This window comes from Neophocaena asiaeorientalis, unplaced genomic scaffold, assembly GCF_003031525.2.
Source record: "Neophocaena asiaeorientalis asiaeorientalis breed wild unplaced genomic scaffold, Neophocaena_asiaeorientalis_V1.1 scaffold114, whole genome shotgun sequence".
Taxonomy (NCBI): domain Eukaryota; kingdom Metazoa; phylum Chordata; class Mammalia; order Artiodactyla; family Phocoenidae; genus Neophocaena; species Neophocaena asiaeorientalis.
The window spans coordinates 8,533,876-8,557,841 of NW_020173116.1; the positions used below are offsets into that span (position 1 = coordinate 8,533,876).

General features: G+C 40.2%; 1 protein-coding gene across 1 annotated transcript in view; it reads left to right on the forward strand.

Annotated features, from left to right (window-relative positions):
• Positions 1-23,966, forward strand: part of VWA3B (von Willebrand factor A domain containing 3B) — a 206,246-nt gene that overhangs the window by 120,973 nt on the left and 61,307 nt on the right. The window contains exons 15-21 of the mRNA XM_024743834.1: positions 819-1,001; positions 10,274-10,401; positions 11,747-11,749; positions 13,391-13,533; positions 19,799-19,915; positions 21,540-21,627; positions 21,706-21,862. Of these exons, the coding sequence (XP_024599602.1) occupies positions 819-1,001; positions 10,274-10,401; positions 11,747-11,749; positions 13,391-13,533; positions 19,799-19,915; positions 21,540-21,627; positions 21,706-21,862 (819 nt within the window). The remainder of the gene's footprint in view (positions 1-818; positions 1,002-10,273; positions 10,402-11,746; positions 11,750-13,390; positions 13,534-19,798; positions 19,916-21,539; positions 21,628-21,705; positions 21,863-23,966) is intronic.

A 23,966-nucleotide genomic window follows, 5' to 3' on the forward strand; every position in this document is an offset into this window, starting at 1 on the left:
TGGCAAAAAAAAGTCTTTCCCTTGAGACTTCTGCTTATATCTCAGTGGACAGACCTGGCCACACCTAGCTGCAAAAAAAGTGTCAGAAGATGAGTGTGTATGTGTGTATGTGTTGTGTTTGTTTGTTTTTAACTAAGTATGTTGCTACCATGAAAAGAAAACCAGGGCTCTGACAGTGAAAAAAAGGAGAGGTAGGCAACTAGCAGTCTTTCCAAAACTCTCTCACAAGATGGTTGTGACGATTAACTGGGATATTATTGTCCGCAACAGAGTGCCCAGCACATGGAAGGGCCCTAAATCAATGTCTCTTTTTTCACTCTGTGGGAGACACATTGACCATGGTCTAGAAATTACTTTTTGGGAGTAGGTGCTTTGGAAGCCACATGGACATCTGGTGGCCTCACTCTGCAGAATCCCAATAGCCAAGGTGTATTACCCATGACCCTAATACTTTAAGTGCTCAGAAGTGTAGCCCAGCATTTTAAAAGCATGGACTTTAGGCTTAGGTGCACTGCAATTGAGTACTTTGGTTAGTCAAATATCTCTCCCAGATTTTTTCCCACCAAACTGTGAGCCCTCAGAGGGCAAGAGCTGAGTCATTGGTCTTCATACTCTCACTATCTGGCAGTGTTTGCTTTGTTTATTGAATTGAATTTACACCTTCCCAAGAAGTCATTCTCCGCTGTATACAGGATTACTATTTGAGAATTTCACTATCTAGAGCAAATATTAGGGATTTTCACATCTTTTTTTTTTTTTTTCTGTCTCTTCCTCTCTCTTTCCATCTCCCCTTTTCCCCTCAAAATGTATCATTTCAGCCACCTAACATGGTTATAGAGCAGGCCAGACGTTTTCAGAAAGTTCCTATTTACACCATCTCCTTCTGTTACAATGATGAAGTTGCAAATGGATTTTTGAAAGAGCTTGCTGCTTTGACTGGAGGAGAGTTCCATTCTTACAGTTTTGGTTACAAGGATCCCTGTCCTCCAGAGGCTGTTCAGGTAAGAGCTTAATGGGCTGAGAAGAGAGTGTTCACTTACTTCAGCACTAATGGCTGGAGGCCCATGGATGAGACGTTAATTGGGAAAACAGCAACCACAAGGACACCTAAGTGGAGAAAATGAATCACTTAACAGTGAGTGGACCACAAAATGTGGTCTAAGGACCACCCGAGCTAAGGCACCTGTGACAATGCAGATTCCTGGGTCCTACTTCAGAGCTACTAAATCAGGCTCTAGGCATAGAGGCCTAGGAATCTTAATATATTTTGTTTTTTTCTATGCTTTTTATGATGGAGAGTTTCAAACAAACACAAGAGTAGAAGAGTATATGGACCACGTACCTATCAGTCAAATTTAACAATTATCAACATTTTGCCAAACTTCAGGAATCTGTATTTTTGACAAGCATCCTGGGGGTCCATACATAAAGTTTGTTAACCACTGCCTGTTTACAGACATTTGTGGGAAACTTTCAAAAAATTCAGATGTTAGGTAGTTGTCTTCTGACTTCTCAGGCTATATAACCACGTGACACCTGATAAAGCAATCCATTCTAATGCACTAATGGGAGAAAGTAAATAAAATTCTATGCTCCAGTCTTCCAGTCTTGGCCTGAAGATATGCATTTCAAGAATGCCCTTGTATGGGCTTCCCTGGTGGCACAGTGGTTAAGAATCTGCCTGCCAATGCAGGAGACATGGGTTCGCGCCCTGGTTCAGGAAGACCCCAGATGCCACGGAGCAACTAAGCCTGTGCGCCACAACTACTGAGCCTGTGTTCTAAAGCCTGTGAGCCACAACTACCGAGCCCGCACGCCTACAGCCCATGCTCCGCAACAAGAGAAGCCACCGTAATGAGAAGCCCACGCACCGCAACGAAAGAGTAGTCCCCGCTTGTCACAACTAGAGAAAGCCCGCGCACAGCAACAAAGACCCAACACAGCCAAATAAATAATAAATAATCCTTTAAAAAAAAAAAAGAATGCCCTTCTAGATAGAGAATGTGGTTTTTGTCCTACTGTCTGCTCTAAGGAGTGACAAACCAGAGTACTGATCAATGCTTACATGTGAGGAAACTACCAGAGTCTGGGGAATGAATCATCCAAAGGAATTGGAGGGAACAGTTCTCTGAGCTCACACAAGGCAGAGAATACTGACTACTTCCATCAGTCGCACTGGAAAACCTCATAATCTTATGGGCATTGGATAGAATTTAAAGAATGATCTTCTCTTAGCAGTGGGAACAACCAAGCACTGCTCCAGTTCTGTCTAGAAAATTTTAAATGCAAGACCTGAAAGGATCAGTCCATTTCCAAGGAACTTAACTGCATCTCTGAACAAACTCCAAGAATAATTATAGGAAAGCAAAAATCCCCACCACTCAACAAAGTAAAATCGACAGTTTCTGACATCCAATCAAATAGTACCAGGTATGCAAAGAAGCAGGAAAATACAGGTCCATAATGAGGAGAAAAAACAAACAGAAAAAGTGAAACATGTAAAACTGACTCAGATGTTAGTATTAGAGCATGAAAACAGTTACTGTAACTGTATTTGATATGTTCAAAACGTTAGGGAGCGACATGGAAGATACAAGTAAGTCACAAACCAAGCTTCTGGAGATAAAAAAGTACCATGTATGAGATTAAAAAAATACATGTAAATAGGATGAACAGCAGATCAGACATTGCAGAACAAAAGATTAGTAAACTGCAAGATAGCAATAGAAATATCCAAAATGTAACATAGAAAAGAAAGAGAATTAAAACCAAAAGAACAGAAAAACAGAAAACAAGGCATCAGTGAGCTGTGGAAAAATTCAAGTAGCTTAAACATATATGAAGCAGTAGTGACCAGAAATTTTACAAGTTGGATTGAAACTGTAAATCCACAGATCCAAGAAACTCAATGAATCGCAAGCACAATAAACATGAAGAAGACTACACCAAGTTACATCAGAATCAAACTTCTGAAAAACAGTGACAAAGAGAAAATTTTAAAGAAGGTGAATTAGGTACAGAGGAAAAAAGATAAGGATGACAGCAGATTTCTCATTAGAAACAATGCAAGTTAAAAGAGAGTGACGTGACATTTTTAAAGTACTGAAGAAAAACATCTGTCAGTGTAGAATCTATACACAGAATATATTTCAAAAAGCAAAGTTAATAAAGATATACAAAAACTGAAATAAGTCATCACCAATAAACTTGCAGTACAAGAAATGTTAAAGAGAGTACTATATGTAGAAGGGAATCATACCAGATAGAAATACAGACCTACACCAAGGAATGAAGAGCAAAGGAAATGGTAACTGCATGGGTAAATATGTAAGTTTTTTTACCTTGTTATTTAAATCTAATTATAAATAACTGGAGGGATTTCCAGTTCCAGCAATAATGGAGTAGCCCCATTCCTCCTAGGTCCTCTGTCTTACAGCTTAAAAGCCCTGGACATAAAACAACAAACAAGCAAAGGAAGACTCTGAAAAGTAGAAAGAAGGAGGTAGAATGCCTTGGGGACCTCAGAACCTAAGGAATGACAGGGCATGAGTTCTGTGGGTTTTGTTATTGTCTTCCATATACCCCAGATGTGGCACTGCCAAAGCCTCCAACCTGGAATCCCTAACAGGCACAGACCCAAAAAATGACCCAAGAACAACCTATTTCCCCTAGCTTAGCCAAAGACCTTTTTGGCAATACCTGCCCTACTCCAGCCATACACCAATGGGAAGACTACATCCCCTTCCCCAGAATTTCAGTGGAGCTGAACAGGGAGATGATCTTCCATCACCACCCACCTGCTCCATGGAAGGAAGTGATGGTGCTCTGATATCCCTGTCAGGTGGTATCAGTATATCTGCCCAGAGAGCTAATATTCCAGCCCCAACATGGTGGAAGCCAGTGGCAATGCTTCTCTGCTGGGGTAGTGTGAGTGGGGCTGAATGGAAAGTTGATTCTCCAAACCCCAGCAGGCAGAAGCAGATGTGCTGCAAACCCTGCACTAGGGTAGTATCAGAGGATTGAGAGGGAAGCTGATCATCCATCCCGCCCCACTCCAGTAGAAGTAAGCAGTGCCCTCATTCCCTAAGCAGGGTATTGTCCGAGGTGTCCAGTGGCAAGCTGAACCACTGTCCCACCAGGCAGTACTGAGACTTAACAAGGCACTGTGAGATCAGGAGCGTCACTGCTATTCTTCACCACAGCCTTCATGGCAGAGGGATCAGCAAGGAGCTAAGGTTCCACAAACACCCAGCATCAATGAAAATGAAAAAGTAAGTGTGGGCTGGGGATAGGTGACACTCCACTTTCCCCCATCCTTTGTGTCAGTGAGGCTTGGTGGGAAGCTGCCTCCACAACACCCACCAGCATAAGCTAGATGAGGTAGTGTGAAATAGGACTAACCCCACAGTGCTCCTCCCCCAGTGGAGAGCTGAGCCTCTACCTCTATCCAGCATCAACAAGGTCAAAGGAGGTGTGCTATGTGGGGCTACTCAGTGCTCTGTTAACCCCTACCCTTAGGAGCTCTGACTGTGAACAAAGTGGAGATAACTGTCCCACGAAAAGAGAGCTGAACTCCTGACTCTGGCCGCTGTGACAGTTTGCCTTGATGAAAACAGCTGAAAAAAAAAAAATCACCAGATACACAGGTATGCCCAAATGAAAATGAACTTTAACTATAAAAGTTCCCAAATATATAAAACATGTACCAGAAAAACAGGTTTACTGGAGTAAGTGAGAGGACTAGCCAAAGGGACACAGCCACAAGTGGCCCCCTCTGGGAAGCCTCTTTATCCCCATGGTCCTGAGACTCCACCTCTGTACAGAGACGCCAGAGTGGGAGGGAAAAATAGGCAGGAGGGACCCAGCCCAAGCAAGTGGTCCACTCCAGGAGAACCCTTTATCAGTGGGTCAAAGAAAAGTTCTCAATTTGCTTAGAACTGAATGAAAACAAAAATGCACATCAAACTATGTGGAACGCAGCTAAAACAGTGTTGGGAGTGAAATTTATAGCACTAAATGCTTATGTTGGAAACAAGAAAACATATTGAATCAACAATCTGCATGCTCACCCCAAGAAACTAGAACAAGAAGAGCAAAATAAACCCAAAGCAATCAGAAGGAAGGAAGCAATGAAGATAAGAGCATAAAATCAGTGAAATTGAAAATAGTAAAACAGTAGAGAAAATCAATGAGACAAAAAGCTGTTCCTTTGAAAAAAAGTTCTCTCAAGAATTTGATAAAACCTCTCAGAAGGCTGACAAAGACAAGAGATTAGACACAAAGCACTTATATCAGGAATGAAATAGGGGACATCACAGTCGATCTCACAGTCATTAAAAGATAATAAAAGGAATACAGCAACTTTGCATTCATAAATTTGACAACTTAGAAAAAAAATGGACCACTTCCACAAAATCCACCAACTACCAAAACTCAACCAAGATAAAATGGACAATGTGAATAGCACTAAAATCATAAAATAAACTGAATTTATAATTTTAAAACTTCTGAAAGAGAAATACCAAGGCTCAGATGGCTCCATGGAGAATTTTACCAAACAGTTCAAAAAATAATTAAACCAATTTATTTCAAAAAATAGGAGAGATCACTTCCTTCCTAATTCTCTTTATGAGGCCAGTATTGCCTTGACACCAAAACCAGAAGACAGTATTAAAAAAAAAAAGAAAAAAGAAATCCACAGACCAATATACCAATGAACAACGATGCCAAAATCCTCAATAATACATTAGTAACCTGAATCCAGCAGTGTATAAAAGAATTATACATTATGACCAAGGGGGATTTTACTCAGATGTACAAGGTTGGTTTGACATTAGAAAATCAATCAACGTAATCAGGCGTATTAACTGGCTAAAGAAGAGAAATCATATGGTCATATTATTGTGAGCAAATAGCCTTGACCAAATGCAACACCCATTAATAATGAAAAACTCAGCAAAATAGAAACAGAGGGGAACTTCCTCAACTTACATCAACTTAATACCTACGAGTAAAATCATACTTAATAGTGAAAGATTGAATAATTTCCTCCTAAGATCAAGAACGTGGCAAAGGCATCCACTCTCACCACTCATATTTCACATACGACTGGAAGCTGTACCCATGGCAACAAGGCAAGAGAATAAACAAAAGGCATACAGGTCGGAAAGGAAGAAAGAGACCTGTCCCTATTTGCTCGTAACATGTTGTCTACACATAAAACCCCAAGGAGCTAAAAAACAAAGCAAAACTCCTAGAACTATTAAGTGAGTTCAGCAAGGCCACTGGTTACAAGATCAGCACACAAAATTCAATCACATTTTGAGAAGTCAAAATTAAATATTCCATATTATTTACAATTGCTCCAAAGAATATGAAATACTTAGATGTATATTTTAAAAATATGTACAGGATTTTTTTTTTTTTTTTTTTTTCAGTACGTGGGCTTCTCACGGTTGTGGCCTCTCCCGTTGCGGAGCACAAGCTCCGGACGCGCAGGCTCAGCGGCCATGGCTCACTGGCCCAGCCGCTCTGTGGCACGTGGGATCTTCCCAGACCAGGGCACGAACCCGCGTCCCCTGCATCGGCAGGCAGACTCTCAACCACTGCGCCACCTGGGAAGCCCTGTACAGGATTTTTATGCTGAAAATTACAAAAGACTGAAGAAAGAAATCAAAGAAAACATAACTGGACAGGTGTATACCTTGTTCATGGATTGGATGACTGAACATATTAGAGATCTGTTTGATTTATAGATTTAATCCAATTCCTGTCAAAATCCCAGAAAGGTTTTTTACAGACGTGGTCAAGCTTATTCTAAAATCTATATGGCAAGTCACAGGCCCTAGAAAACCCTACAAATCTTGAAAAAGAAGAATAAAGTGGGAGAAATAATTGCAGTATTAGGGCTTACAGTGTAGCTGCGTTAGTTAAGGCAGTATGGCTTTGGTGGAGAAACAGACACCTAGACCAATGGATAGAGTATAGAACCCAGAAGTATACCCAGCATGCCAGTATGCCAAACTGATTTTTGACAAAGGTGGGGGAAGGAGAGCCTTTTGACACCTTTTGACAAAGGTGGGGGAAGGAGAGCCTTTTCAAAAAATGGTTGGAGCAATTGGACATTCACAGACAAAATAGTGAACCTCAACCTAAACCTCACCCTTCAGGCAAATATTAACTCAAAATGGATTATGGACTTAAATGTAAAACATAAAACTATAAAAATTCTGGAAAGAAATATGGAAGAAAATCTCAAGGACCTTGGGCTAGGCAAAGAATTTTTAGTCTTGAGAACAAAAGCATGATCCATAAAAGAAAAGATGGATAAATTGGACCTCATCAAAAATAAAACCTTTTGCTTTGCAAAAGACCCTGTTAACAGGATGAAAAGACACTGGGAGTGTCTGCCGTTCCCTTGGGAGAAACTGGGCGAAGAGTACATGGTACCTCTCTATATTATTTATTACAGCTGCATGAAATCTACAGTTATTTAATTTTAAAAAGACAATTTACTGGTAAAGCAAAAAATAATCATAAATTCAACATCTAGTGATAAACTGCTCAAAAGACCCCAATTACCAAAACTCTCTCAAGAAGAAATAGATAACCTGAACAGCCTTACATCTATTTAAGAAATTGAATTTGTAGTTAAAAACCTTTATGCACAGAAGCCTCCAGGCCCAGATTGCTTTACTGCTGATTTACTTCAAACATTTAAAGGAGAAAATAATATCAGTTCTACACAAACTCTTCTAGGAAAATGAAAGTAGGGAATACTTTCATATGAGGCAAGCATTAACCTGATACCAAACCCTCGCAAATACAATCAGACAAGAAACTTATCGGCTAATATTCCTTATGCATACAGAAGTCGAATGCATAAGGACCAAGTTGGGTTTATCCCAGAAATGCAAGTTCTGTTTAACGTTTGAAAATTGATATACAATTCACCAAATTAACATACTTTATTAAAAACTTTACAGTCATCTCAATTTATGCAGAAAAAGTTTTGACAAAATCCAACACACTTTTCTAATGAAATCTCTCAGCAAAATATGAACAGACTTCCTCATTCTGTTAAATGGCACTTAGGAAAAACCTACAGCTAGCACCATACTCTAATAGTAAAAGATTGTACGGTTTCCCCCTCACATCAGTAAAATGACAAGGTTGTCTGCTTTCACCACTCCTATTCAACAGTGTACTGGAAATTCTAGTTAGCCCAATAAACCAGGGGGCAGGAAGACCATCCAGAATGGAAAGGATGAAGTAAAACCGTCTCTATTTTCATTCAGCATGGTTATATATGTAGAAAATCCAATGGAATATACAAAAATGCTGCTGGAGCTAATCATTGAATTTAGCAAGATTGTAGGGTACAAGGTCAACATACAAAAATGAATTTTGTTTCTACATATTAGCAAAGAAAAATAATCATTTACAATAGCATCAAAAGTATGAAACATGTAGGGACAAATTTGTCAAAATATGTGAAAGGGCCTGTATACTGAAAACTACAAAACATTGCTGAGGGATGGATCTTGTTTACGGGTCAGAAGACATCACAATGTTAATATGTGCCTTCTCTCTCAATTGATCTTTAGATTCATCACAATCCCAATCAAAGTCTCAGCAGGTTTTTTCAATTAAAAATTGACAGACTAATTCCATGGAAACTTTGAAAAAGAAAATCCAAGTTGGAGGACTAATACTGCCTGATCTCAAGACATATAAAGCTATAGTTATCAAGACAGGGTGGTATTAGTGTAAAGATAGGTATATAGATCAGCAGAACAGAATAGCAAAACCAGAAATAGACTGACACATATGTAGACAACTGATTTTCAACAAAGATGCAAAGGCAATTCAGTGGAAAAAGGATATAGTTTTTTATTCCCCCCCAAAATGGTGTTGGAACAATTGGACAAAATAAACACAATTTCCTCCATACATCATGCCATATTCAAAAATTAATATGATACATGGATCAAAATGATACATGGATCCAAATGTAAAATCTAGGTCTTTTTCCAGGTAGAGGAGAACATATGAAAAACCCTTTGAGTCACTGTGTTAGCCCCCCCAAAATTTTTAATAGGTTATCAAAAGCATAGTCTATATAAGAACAAACTGATAAATTTGAGCTAATCAAAATTAAAAGCTTCTCTTTAAAAAACAATGCTAAGATAATGAAAAGACAAGTTGTAGACTGGGAGAAAATGTTTTCAGATTGTATATCTAATAAAGGACTAGTATCCAGAACATATAAAGATCTCTCAAAACTCCAAGAAACAAAAAATAAGCAAAAGATTTAGACAGACATTTCATCAAAGAAGATATATGCATGGCAAACACGATCATGAAAAGATGGTTAACATCATTCGTCATTAGGGAAATACACATTAACCATGATGAGATACCACTACACAGCTATCAGAATGGCTATAATTAAGACAACTGACCTCATCAAGTGTTTGCAATTATATGAAGGAACTAGAGCTCTCATTCATTACTGGAGGGAATGTAAACTAGTACAACCATTCTGGAAAAGTTTGATAGTTTCTTTAAAAGTTCAACATCACCAACCATTTGATCCAACCATTCCATTCCTATTTATTTACCCAAGAGAAATGAAAGCAGATGTCCATACAAAGACTTGCGCACAAATGTTCACAGCTTTAGTATTTATAATAGCCCAAACCCTGGAAACTCAAACGTCCATCCACAGGTGACTAAATTTTGAATTCGCTATGTAATAGAATACTACTCAGCCATAAAAATGAATGTACTACTGATTTATGCTACATCATGGGTGAATCTCAAAATAATTATAAAAGTAAAGCAAGCTAGACCAAAAAGGGGGTATATACTATATGAGTCCATTTAAGTAAAATTCTAGAAAATTGAAACTAATATTATATAGTGACAGAAAGGAGATGAGTTGGTTGGGGGAAGAGAGGTTTTGAGGCAAAGGAAAGGCAGATTTACAATGGGAAACTAGGAGGCTTTCGGGGGTAATGGATATGTTTATTGTCTTCATTGCAGTGATGACTTCACAGGTGTGACTGTCGAAACTACTCAAATGGCACACTTCACGTACATTCAGTTTATTATAAATGAATTATACCTCAATTGGGCTGTCTAAAAAAGGAATAATATAAGAACTACATGAAATTCTTTAGATTCTACTTTTCCTGATACAGTTCGTTTTCTGTTAGAAATGTTTGAAATCTGAACTCTAATCTCATAATGCATTAACTTATTTTGGCAGAATGAAGATCTGACTCTTTTAATTAAGGAAATGGAGCAGGGACGCAGTGACCTGGAGAAGGTACAAGACCTTTACTCGGAGTCCTTGGTCATGGACTGGTGGTACAATGGAGAAAAGGATGGAGACAGGTGAGCACAGCAGAGCTCCCACTTCCCCATCACAGGGGGTCCCCTAGGATGCTCTGCTGGATCTCTTTGCCACTTCTTTCTGCAATACTTTGTGAGATTTCTTTTAAAGAATCACATAGTATGATTATGTTAGGATTTTTGTTTAAGCAAAGGGAACTCATAATCTAGTAAATTAATAATGATTGGCGGACTTTCCTGGTGGCACAGTGGTTAAGAATCCACCTGCCAATGCAGGAGACACGGGTTCGAGCCCTGGTCTGAGAAGATCCCACATGCCACGGAGTAACTAAGCCCGTGTGCCACAACTACTGAAGCCCACGCACCTAGCGCCCGTGCTCCTTCAACAAGAGAAGCCAGCGCAATGAGAAGCCTGCGCACCGCAACGAAGAGTAGCCCCAGCTCACCACAACTAGAGAAAGCCCACGCACAGCAACGAAGACCCAACACAGCCAAAAATAAATAACTTAAAAAATTTTTAAACATATTAAAAAAATAATAATGATTGGCTTAGAGAGGCCACATGGTCATCCTTATATGTAGATTCTGAAACCCTTGCATGAGCCCTAAGGATGTCTCATTTCCACCCAGTGAGGACAATACCCCCCACCAACCGAAGCAGTGATGGAGCAGAGCAGGAGTGCTGTGTCATGAAGGAGATCTGACTCAGGGTCAGGAGGCCAAGGTCCAGACTTCACTCTGTGTGACCTTGGTAGATCTCCATATTGTCCATTGCCATGGGTCTCAGTTTCCTCACCTTTAAAATGATGGGTGTGGTGGTAGAATTTGGGATAGATGATTCCTCAGGTCTTTTCCCATCCTATATTCTAATGTGTTTATTTGGGGGGTTTTTGTGTTTGGTTGGTTGGTTGGTTTGGGGTTTTTTTTGGCCATGCCACATGGCTTGTGGGATCTTAGTTCCCCAACCAGGGATTGAACCTGGGCCCTCGGCAGTGAGGGCGCAGAGTCCTAACCACTGGATCGCCAGGGAATTCCCTCTAATATGTTTCTAACTAGTAGTTCTTAAATAAAGATCAAAACCACCCTAACAAACACTCAGAAAATATGTCAAATCTTATTTAAATGATTTCACATTGTACACATATTCAAGTGTCACAGCTTCATATAAATACCCCATCAGGAAGATGTCTTTTTATTTAAAAGAGTGATAGCAAAATGGAAAGAAGTTGAAAATACATATTAATCAGGATTTCTCCTTCTTCGAAATTTATTGTCTTCCTCTTAGCAAACTAAGCATTTAATATGGGCTGGGGGCAGGACATGATCATGGAATCAGTAAAAAGATAAATGTTATGCCAGGCATCTCTTTTTTTTTTTTTTTTTGCAGTAAGTGGGCCTCTCACTGTTGTGGCCTCTCCCGTTGCGGAGCACAGGCTCCGGACGCGCAGGCTCAGTGGCCATGGCTCATGGGCCCAGCCGCGGTAGGTGGACTCTCAACCACTGCACCACCAGGGAAGCCCCCAGGCATCTCTTATAATGAGATTTTACAGCATTATTTTTTTTTTTAATTTGTTTGGGAAAGCTTAGATACATCTCCTAAATCTGGAGAATTTAAGCAAATAAACTAAGAAATAAATGAGCAGCACATCAGTGTCAATTATCTTCTCTATACTTTTCAGCTAGTACCTTACCTGTCTTCTTCCCCTTGCTTAATCAAACTAAAGAATGTCAGGATGACATGACCAGCTATTGCTTGGAAGTTGGTTTGGTCAGTTGACTGTAGCTGCTATTGATTGACTAGTAGATGTATTCTTGGTTTTTTATATGTATATATATTTTAGGGGCTCTAAGGAGCAGGTTCTAGAGTCATGCAGAGGAGTGTTTTAATCCAGGCTTCCCACCATTACATGTTAGTAACTTTGGGCAAGCTACTTAACCTCACTGAGCCTCAATTTCCTCATCTATAAGAGGGGAATAATGGTCATCATAGGGTTGTTGGGTGGATTAAATGAGGGCATGCCTGGCACATAATAAGAGCTCTGAATTAATATAAAGAAAAGAGTAAAATGCAGTGCCTCGTTCTATAGATATTATGCTTCTGTACTTCCTTATAACATATCATTAGGAAAAGTTAATTCACCTACCTAGCTGTAGTTGAAAACAGATTGAGTTTTTTACCAGGTGGAATAAATGTTACAGCCTCCAAATCTCATCTCCCTTCTTTCTTTTTTCAAACATTTACTGAGTACAAATCATACGCCAGGTGAACTGGGGTGCACAGATGAATGTAAGCCTGGGCCCTTGTCACAGGATGCAGTGTGGTGGGGCATCATGGGACACCGGGCGGGTGCTCCGTGGAGATGGGCTTGGAGCGGGAGGTGAAGGAAGGAGGGCGTGCTTTACAGTGTTGGAGCAGGAGGTTGTTCTGGAAACTCCTTTCTGTGGTTGCTGTGTTCAGAGTGTCAGAGAAGGTGTGTCTGGGAAAATATTTAGGAATTTTTGGGGATCCCTCCTGGCCCGAGATCTTCAACAGAATGGTTTGCCATGATCTGGTGCTGGCAGAGGGTTCAAGGCAGGGGTTTCCCTTCTCTGGCTTTTATAAGAGCTAGCTGTTCAACCCTTTAGTTAGAGAAAAGGGTTTCTATAATGCTTTCTGCGTTACAACAGACTCTTTCTGGAGTTAATCCTCTCATCAGCTCCATGCTGTTAGGGCCCAGCTGATGTTCCCTTCAGTTTGTGGGTGAGGGAGGTGACGAAATTTAGGGGATTGAGCGACTGCACTTAGTCACATAGCTGGGAAGGAACAGAGCTGTGGTGTGAGCCAGGGCTGGGCTCCTGTCCACTCTTCTGCGGGGGCAGAGATAAATGACTATTCTTATTTTAACCAAACATAAGGGGAGCGGCTCACTTCTTAAGCTCGCAGCATTCAACACGATTGTATTGATCTAACTCTGCCTTCTTGATGGAAATTTTGTTTCCCCCTCCTTTTTTTTTTCTTTCATCTTCTTTGTCTACTTTTTATCTAAAACAGGCATCAAAAAGAAATCTGTTCCATTGTTTCAACCCCAGAAAAATGTGCAAAATCTCACGCTGATGTCGAATCAACACGAATGTCGAAAGTACCAGAGGACCTGTCAAGTCAAAAGATTCAGAAAAAGAAAGTCCTCCACGCAGGTATCAGTGAACAAAATGGTTTGACTCTCATTACCAGTTTTCCTTTAATGCAAGAAGGTAGAATAAAACTAAAGCCCCATAATATTTTAAAAGAAGCCTAAACCTGTGTTTTTTAAATTGAAATTTTTATAGAAGTGATTATACATTCACATGCAGTTATGAGAAATAATACAGAGAACTCCCGTATATCTGCTCTTCACCCAGCTTCCCCCAATGGTAACATCTTGAAAAAATAGTACAATTTTGCAACCAGGAGATCGACATTGATACAATCCATGATCTTACTCAAATTGCACCAGTTTTACATGTGTTCACTTATGTGTGTGTGTGTGTACTTCTATAGGATTTTATCATACGTGGTTTCATATTTCCACCATCACAGTCAAGCTATGGAACATCTCCATCACCACAAGAATCCCTGGCATTGCTCTTTTATAACCACAGCCATCTCCCTCCGACACTCTTTTCCAATTCTTGGGAACCACTGAGTTCTCCATTTCTAAAATGTTGTCATTTCAAAAATGTTATATAAAATGGAATTATACAGCACATAACTTCTGGGTTTGGGCTTTTTTCACTCAACATATTTTCCTTGAGATTCATCCAGATTTTTGGCAGGTAGCAACAGTTCAATCCTTTTCATTACAGAGTAGTAGCCTGTGATATGGATGTACCAGAGTTGGTTTAACCATTCATCTGTTGAAGGACATCTGGGTTGTTTCCAGTTTGGGGCTATCAGGAATACAGCAGTTATAAACATTTTTGTACAGGTTTTATGTGAACATAATTTTTCATTTCTTTAAGATAAAGCCCAAGGGTGCCATTGCTGAGTCATATAGTATCGAATGTTTAGTTTTATAAGAAACTGCCAGACTATTTGCGGGAGTGGCTGTGCCATTTTATACGATCACAGCAAAGAATGAGTGATTCCGTTTCTCCACATTCTCGCCAGAACTTGGTACTGATTGTCGCTATTTTCTATTTTAACTGTTCTGATAGGTGTGTAACATCTCACGGTGGTTTTTACTTGCATTTCCCTAATGGCTAGTGATATTGAACATCTTTTTATGTGCTCATTCACAATATATCCTCTTCAGTGAAATAGATAGCCTCTTCCATATATCCTTTTCAGTGAAATGTCTGTGCCCATGTGCTTTGCCCATTTTCTGTGTGGATCGATTTGTTTTTTATTGGTGAATTTTGAGAGTTCTTCATGTATTCTAGATACTAGGTCTTTATCAGATATGTCGTTTGCAAATGTTTTCTCCCAGTCTGTAGCTTGTCTTTTTGTCCTCTAATTAGGGTCTTTGGCCAAGCAAAAGCTTTTAATTTTGATAAGATCCAATTTATCAGTCTTTCCTTTATGGATCATGGTTTTGGTGTCAAATCTAAGAACTCTTTCCCTAACCCTAATTCCTGAAGATTAGCTTTTATGTTTTTTCCTACAGATTTTGTAGGTTTATATTTTACATTTAAGTCCATGATTCACTTGAGTTAATTTTTGTATAAGGTGTGAGTTTTAGATCAAGGTTTTTTATGTTTGTTTGTTTGTTGTTTGGCCTATAGATGTTGCTTTGGCAGCATTTGTTGAAAAGGCTATATTTACTCCATTGAATTAATTTTGCACCTTTGCCAAAGATCATCTGGGCATATCTGCGTGGGTTAAATCTAGACTGTATGTTCTGTTTCAGTGATCTATGTGTACATCTCTCCACGTAGATCACTGATCAGTGTCTTCATTAATGTAGCTACAAGGTAAGCTTTAATATCAGATACAGTGATTCTAACAACTTTATTTTTCTTCTGCAAAATTATTTTAGCTATTCTAGGGCCTGAAATTTCTGCTTAATTTTTAGAATCTGTCTGTCTCTGTTTACTAAAAAAACTCTCAGATTTTGATAGGAATTGCATTAAACCTGTAGATCAATTTGGGAACAACTGACATCTCCACAATGTTGATTCATCCAGCCTCTGAATGTGGCATGACCCATGAACATGACCCCTGACCATGACCATGTATTTAAACCTTCTTTGATGTCTTACAAGCAGCATTTTGTAATTTTCAGTTTACACATCCTGTACATATTTTGTTAAGTATATACCTAATTATTTCATTTGAGTATCTGGAACAATTACAAATGGTATTGGTTTTTTAATATAGGTTGCTGTATGTTCATTGTTAGTGTATCAACATGTGGTTGATTTTGTGTGTTGATCCCATAATGAACAACCTTATAGAACTCACTTAATGGTGCTAGGAGTTTTTTGGGTTTTGTGGGTGTTTTTTTTTAAATTTTGGTGTGTGTGTGTGAATTCCTTACTGTTTTCACATATACAATATGTTATCTGCAAATTTGGACAGTTTTATCTTCTTTTCCAGTCTTTCTGGCTTTATCTCTTTTTCCTGCCTTGCTGGCAGAAGCTAGAACTTCCAGCACTATGTTTAATAAGGGTGATGAGAGTGGGCATCCTTGCCTTTATCCTGGTTTTAAGGGGGAAAGATATTCAATATTTCACCAGTAAATATGATTTTAGCTGTAGGTTTATTGCAGATATTCTTTATCAAGTTGAGGAAGTTCCCCTCATTCCCAGTTTTCTGAGAGTTTTTATCATGAACTGGTACTGGATTTTGTCAAATGCTCTTTCTGTGTCAAATGATATATGGTTTTTCTTCTTTAGTCTATTGATATGATACTTCAAATGTTGAAGCAGCCTTGTATGTCTGGAATATCTTCCACTTGGCCTTAGTGTTTATTTGCAGTGCTTTTGAGTGTAACTCTTTGTATGGTTTCTCTGGGTATAACAGCATATACACATGACTTACAACACTCTTCTGCTATCAACATTTTACCACTTTTTGTGAGTGTGGACATCTTACTTCAGTTTAGGTTTCTTTGCCTTCCCCAGTTTTAAATATCATTGTCTTGAATATCAGGTGATGCTACAATTTCTATTTAAATCATCAAATATGATTTCTAAATCTCAAGAGGAAAGGATAATCTATTGTATTTACCATATTTTTGCTCTCTTTTGTCCTTTCTTCCTTCCTGATTCTCCAAAGTTCCTTCTTTTATCATTTCCTGTCTGTTTGAGGAACTTCCTGTGTTCAGTCTTTAAAGGTAGGTCTGCTAGCCACAATTATTTTTTATTTTTCCTTGTCTAGGAATGTTTTTATTTTCTCTTCGTTCCTGAAGGACATTTTTGCCGTATTCAGAATTTGCAGTTGATTGTTCTTTCCTGTCTGTAGTTGAAAAGTATAGTGCCTCTTCCTCGGGTCTCCTACTTTTTAAATGTGAAATTTGCTGTTGTTCAAACTGGTGCTTCCCTCTAGGTGCTGGGTCCTTTCTCTCTGGCTTGCTTTAAAAATTTTTTCTTTGTCTCGAATTTTCAGTGTTTAACTATAACGCATCTTGGCATGGATTTCCTTGGGTTTACTCTGTTGGGGGTTTGCACAGCTTCTTGATTTGTATGTTGTATCTTTCACCAAATTGGGGACGTTTTCATCTATTACTTCTTCAAATGGTCTCTCAGTCCCACTTTTTTCCTCCCTGTCCTGGGACTCTGATAATACGAATGTTGGGTATTTTGCTATGATCCTACAGGTCCTTGAGGCTCCGTTTATCTTTTCTTATTGTATTTTCTCTCTGTTGTTAAAATTGGCTGAATTCTATTTTTATGTCCCCAGAGTTCTCTGATACTGCCCTCTGCCATTTTCACTCTACTATTGAGCTCGTCCAAAAATTTTTTTTCTCATATTTTATTTTTCAGTCCTACAATTTCCACTTGGAAACTTTTATAACTTCAGTTTCTTAGCTGAGATTTTCTATTTGTTTCAAGAGAAATTGTAATTAATTGCTGAAGCATGTTTCTGACACGCTTTGAGATCCTTGTCAGGTAGTTCCAGCTTCTGACTCATCATGGTATTGGCATCATTTGATTGTTTTTTCTCCATCAAGGTGTGATTTTCTTTATTCCTGAAATGATGGGTGATTTTTTTTTACAGTATCCTGAATGTTTTGTCTATTATGTTAGGGACCCTGGATGCTGTGTAAATCTTTTATTTTAGGAAGCAGTTGTCCTGTTTAAAGTTAGCCCATAGGTCATGGCCTGCTCTTGTGGGTTGTGGTTCCAGTGGTAATTTCATTTTCACAGGCTTTGTGGTGTTATTTCGGTGCTTGGTTTCCTGGTGTCACTGGGGCTCCTCCTGGTGCTGCCTGAGGGAGCAGAGGAGTATCCCAGGCCAGGATGCTAGATGCCTCTCAGTGGAGGAAGGTTGTGGTGGCTTCCCCTGCCACACACACACTGTCTCTTGCGTGTCCCCATGTCTCTGGGCAGGAGAAGAGAGCCTCAACCCTGTAGGGACCAAGAGGCATTGGCTGAAGCTTGGTCCCTCTTGCATGATCTGTCCATTTGCCCTGGCGTCTCTGTCTTAAGCCCATGGGGGCAAAGAGGATTCCCATACTGGGCCACTTGTGCGGCAGCATCCCTTTTGCCAGTCCTGCCTGCCCGTTCCAGTAAACGTGACTTTTGCTGGAAATGCTACTTGCCACTCATCCTGAACATTTTAATGGCCTTTGGTCATTTGTACCATGTCACTTAGATTTGGGATTGTTGCTGTTGGTAGGCATCCCTGTGCTGAGTTTTTATTCTGTTTCAATTTTTAATTTAGAAGAGTGATGAAATGTGGTGACTGACTGAACAGAGCTGGGGGAGTAGTTAAATGCTTGAATCCACTGCCAGATCGATACACTTTTACTCCTTATTTTCAGAGTTTGGGAATAGTACAGTTGTTATGTTTGGGGACTTCGGGAGCTAAATTTCATTTTCATGTGGACACACCTCTTGTTTTTGCCCAGCGAGTTTGATCAAGGTGGCCTGCCGGTGTAGTCAGGGGCAGGAGTTCAACTCTCGTATGTGGATCATTCATCTCTTTTGCTTACAAACATAGCTCCTGAGAAAATTTATCCTTCTTAATTCCTTGTTACAGAGGCAACCAAAACAGGAATCACCCTGTTTGTTGCCTAGGAAAACAAGTAACACATAGCACACTCCTAACTCCATGCACGGAGACCCTTGTGTTATCTTCCTGTGCAAAAGATAGACAAGGCAGGGCTTCCCTGGTGGCGCAGTGGTTGAGAGTCCCCCTGCCGATGCAGGAGACATGGATTCGTGCCCTGGTCCGGGAAGATACCACATGCCGCGGAGCGGCTGGGCCTGTGAGCCTTGGCCGCTGAGCCTGCACGTCCAGAGACCGTGCTCCGCAGCGGGAGAGGCCACAACAGTGAGAGGCCCGCGTACCGCAAAAAAAAAAAAAGATAGACAGTGCAGATTATTAGCTAATTTTCACTCTAATTGTCTAATTTCTTGTAAGAGAGGGTAAGTCACATCTTGTCGAAAATAGGATGCATTTCATTTATGAATACTACATAATGCCTTGGTACTACAGAAGGCATCCAGGTCGTGAAGTACAGAACACATTTACAATTAGTCTGGTTTCTGTGACCACATGGGAAAAGTAATCAACATGTCTTGGTACAAACTTATTATCCTCTAAAGCACACAGATTCAATGTCAGAATTTGATAAGTGTCTACTTGCTAGTTGAAAGGACCCAACAGAGGGTAGAAAATAATGTAAATAAAGGCTTAGACAGCAACTGTGGTCAGCAGAGTTTATAAAATGAACGACAGAGATGTCCCGCTCTAAACCCTGCAAGCTGTGAATGTGATGGGGCATCACTCCCATGATTCTGGGAGTGATAAGAGTGTTATGTGACCTCGGCCAGGTTCTCTAGGAGAGCCCAGTGTCCTCACGTGAGCCCCTGAAAGCAGGGTCTTTTACCAGCTGGTGGCAGAAGAGGAAGTCAGAGAGATTTGGGGCATGAGGGGCATCGGTGTGCCATTGTTGGCTTGAAGATAGAGGGGGCCCATGAGTAGGAATGGGGGTGCTTAAGGAGCTGAGACAGGCCCCCAGCTGACAGCCAGCAAGAATATGGGACCTCAGTCCTGCAACTGCAAGGAAATAAGTTCTGCCAACAACCTGAATGAGCTCGGAAACAGATTTCTCTCCAAGAGGGGCAGAGTTTGAACCCAGATCAGTGGAACAAGCCATTACCGCAGCATTTACTTGGTGGCAGTACTGTCCCCCTGAGGGTTGGGAGACTGAACCTGCTTTCTTTTTAAAGGATCCAAGAATGTAGTTGCATCTCATAAAATACCTCCTTCCAACCCACATTCCTTTAACCCTTCTCCCTGTGGTACCCACAGAACCAACCAAAACCAGCCTACTCAGGAGCCAGCTGTCCACCCTCAGGAGCTCAGCTTGCAGTGAGAGGAAGGATGGCCTTTCCAATTCCAGCAGCTGGAACACTCCAAGTGACAGAGGCAAGCCAGCAAGGGTCTCTTTGTCAGGAAGCCCAGGGTCTCCTCTCCCCAGTGTGTCTGCTCCTGAAAGAGCTGGGTAGAGGTACTTTTGGGGAAAACAAATCATTTTTAAGTGAGTCCAGAGAGCTTCCTCTTCAAAGGACTCCCTTGTAAATCAGGTCGTCTTGCTTTAGTGAACTGGATTTTCTTAGGGTCAGACTTGCATATATGGTGCCTGGGTGTTTAATATACCCGTGGCTCGTATAACCGCGGCACTAGTGGTGATGCTTGCTGTCACTGCGTGGTTTGAACTTGAAAACCTAATACTTCATAGTTGGTTTATTTTCTTCCCCTCAGTCACAGGTGGCGCCATCCGACAAGCCCCTCTCTGATCCATATTGTCAGCCTTTTGGGAGCTAAATGTGAGGAAAACGAGACTTTTCCACTCAATTGTTATGACTACTGATAATATCATTATTCTTAAAACAGTAAATTTTAAGAATAAATTTCCTAAAAGTTTAATTCCTGTAGCACTTTTCCCTATCTTTCAAAGAGTTGATAAATAATAAATCCCCAGCTAAACACACACATCCACACAAGCCCCTAGGTAGTAGGAAGCACCTGAGGGACAAGTTTACACCTGTTGTTACTGAGCCATAGCTTAATCAAACCTTGTGTTCTTCAGTATTGATCCATGTGATGCCTTTTCCTCCGTTTCAGTTAAGCTGCCCTGTCTCCTAAATCTGCTACGTGCACAGTCCTTTACGGGGCTTATCCCATGATGATCAGGATATGATTTCTTAGGCATTTGACTAGCTCACTCCCAAACACCCCTTCCTTCTATATGCTGCTGATACAACTAGCTCATATCCCTTTTCATTTATGAATCCAAGATTCTATAAGGATATACATTAAAAACTCCAAATAAGGGGCTTCCCTGGTGGCACAGTGGTTGAGAGTCCGCCTGCCGATGCAGGGGACGTGGGTTCGTGCCCCAGTCTGGGAAGATCCCACATGCCGTGGAGCGGCTGGGCCCGTGAGCTATGGCCGCTGAGCCTGCGCATCCGGAGCCTGTGCTCCGCAATGGGAGAGGCCGCGTACCGCAACAAAACAGCAACAACAACAACAAAAAAAACCCTCCAAATAATAATTTGAAAATGTGAATTTATAACTAAACAGGACCTAGTAGGGATTTTGGGTTTCTGCACAGAGCTGAGGAATTACAGAATAAACTATCGAAACCTGAAATGTTGAACAAGGCTCTCCCGTGTAATTTGGAGGAAGTCTAATGAGGGCCACATTGAACAATTATTGGTTCATGGTGTTCTTACTTGACATTTTAAAAATATGTTTTCTGGAGAATGAATTTGTCTCATCCTTTTATGGAGAGAGATCTCAATGGGTATGGGGTGAGATAGATTAGCAAAGCAGTGAGAGTACCCTATTTACTCTTGCATTGGTCTTTAGCGTCCATTGCAAATGAATCTTGCCTAGAACCCCCTCTGACAGATCAGTTCTGGGAAAAATAGTCCATTTATTAGCCCTCAGTCACAACTGAACTCAGAGATAAGTGTGATCCTTTTGCATTTTTGATATAAACCCCATATATGAGGAAATTATACAGCTGCCATTTCCCTTTCCACAGAAGTGGGCATCCTGCTGACAAATGAGTTTCCAGATGACAAGTCATTAGAAAGATTGACTCGAGAAGGAACCCAAGTTTATGACCAAGAGTGAGTAATTTTACTGGGACAGTTTTGTTGTGTTTTGTTTGATACAAGTTTTAAAACATCACAGTCTCGTATTCTTAGTTCTGCAGGAATGTCTTCAGCAAACTGGCTCAAGATCCATGGCTTGGTGGCCAAGAAGCTCACCATCATGGATGCTTTGTCCATGACCGCCATCCCTCACAGTCCCACCTACGTCCCCATTCTGGACAAGCATGTCGTTTCCAAGGTCTTTGATGAGGTAAAACTGATCTTCTATGTGTCCCTGCTTGATGTAGTTTTCATTTCCTGCCTAAATAAAGAGTAGTCCACTTGACGTCTTGTACAGTTGTCACAGAAATGTATTTCAGCGATTGGGAAAAAATTATTTGCAAAGGCAGTAAAAAGGAGAGAGAGAAGCTCTTAAGCATTTTTGCTTCTAAGATGAGAAGAACAATTTCTTCTTTGTTGGGTTGGCAGTTCATGGCTCGTTGCTGATGGGTGGCATTGTGGAGCTGCAGAAATGTCTGAAAATCCTCTAGGTCAGAGTCATGAGTCACGAGTGAATATCAGTCTGTATCAAAGGACAGGGAGCGCTTGTGAGAGATTTTGTCCATCCTTTGCTTACCTTCTCTTCCTAAATACAGTGGCATCTTTTCCGTCCTAAAAGTCTCCAAAGGAAAACGTCAGAAAGAGGGAGGGAGAGAGACACAGAGACAGAGATGCAGAAAAAGAGAGGGATTGAGAGAGAGGATCGGGAGTGAGCCAGAGCACAAGAGCCATGAGAAAGTGAGAGTCACGTCCTGGCAGGAGAAAAAGAGCTTCCAGTAGGAGGGCGCAAGTTGGGGTTAACTGTGGAGGAAAGCCAAGCACTGTAAAGTTTGCCTTGAATTGGGCAACTGGAAGGTCCTTGCCCTACGCAAGAACGGATCCAGTGGAGCAGCCAGATTGCACAGAGATGAGGAACACAAGAAAAGTAAGAATAGGAAGATTGAACCCTGGTGCTTCCCGGCAAATACAGCAGCAACTCATGATTTAAATAGGAATGTATCAAGCTTTACAGTCAGTAAGTTGAAATAATATCCTTAAAAGACCTTATCTCATGCTGAAATTTTGCAGAGGGTATATAGGAAATTTGGGATTTGCTTCCAAATAATCTGGATGTTGGGAGTAGTTGGGGGAAGGGAGGAGATAAAGCAGGATTGGCCATGAGCTGATAATTGTTAAATTTGGATAATAAGAATATTGAGTTGGGGGAGGGTCATTCTACTATTCTCTCTGCTTTTTTACGTATTTGGAAGCTTCCATAGTAAAAAGTTGAGAAAAAGCAAAGGCAGGAAAATTAAAAAAAAAAAAAAGGCTTTATCTAACTGGTCTCGCAGTAGCTGAAATTTGATGTATTTGGAAGAAGCAGGTGAATTTGTGGACTTTTTCTGTTAGTCACATTTAAGAGATTATACCCATGGAGTTGGATATGCATCCTGATTTGACATGACCAGCAGTTCTTGCTCTGGAGGTTGGGTATATGACCCCTTAGGCTGGGTTCCTGATGACTTTGCCTCAGGGTGAGCGGTCCTATCCCTGGCTGTGACCTTGTGATTGGAGGATTCTACTTCTACCTTCAGTGAACTCTAACCTGATTACTCAGATACCAGCTTATCGTTTGAATCTGACTTCTTCCAAAAGCAAGAGAGAGAAACTGAATGCTGATTTATTCCTTCTAGGAAGTTTGGTGACAGCTTCTCATATTCTGTGCACTTATTTTATTACTATTCTTGAGTTCTGTTTGAAAGAAAATATACTTGGTGAACTATCCCTGGAAATAGAATTTTCTGGTACTTATGTCTCCTTCTAAGCCTCCCAACAACCTGAGATACATTGAAAAGTAAATACTCAAAAAACAAATATGAGAAGGTAGGAAAGCAAGCACATAAAATCAAAGGGAAGATTTATAGATTGAATACCTTAAAATGTTATTTTGCATTAAAAACATATAACTAAAATGAAGGCAAATCTCAGAAAAATATTTCTAACGTATACAACAAAGAGTTACAGGAGTAATATGTTAAATACGTGTTTGCATGTGTGTATCCATGTAAGTTAGCACATGCATATGGTGTGTGTGTGTACAAATCAGGGTTCAGTATACACACAAAAATGCACATGCACCCATACCATAAAGGAATAAGAAAATGATAAATATCCCAGTGGAAAATCTAGGGGAAAAAGTTTAAAAATAAGAAGTCAAAAACCACACAGAAAAATATTTCTTGCTGGTAACCAAATAAGTGCATTTTTGAAAAAATGCAAATTTAAAAAAATTAGACAACTTCCCCCCATCATCAAATGTGTAAGGTTAAAAAATA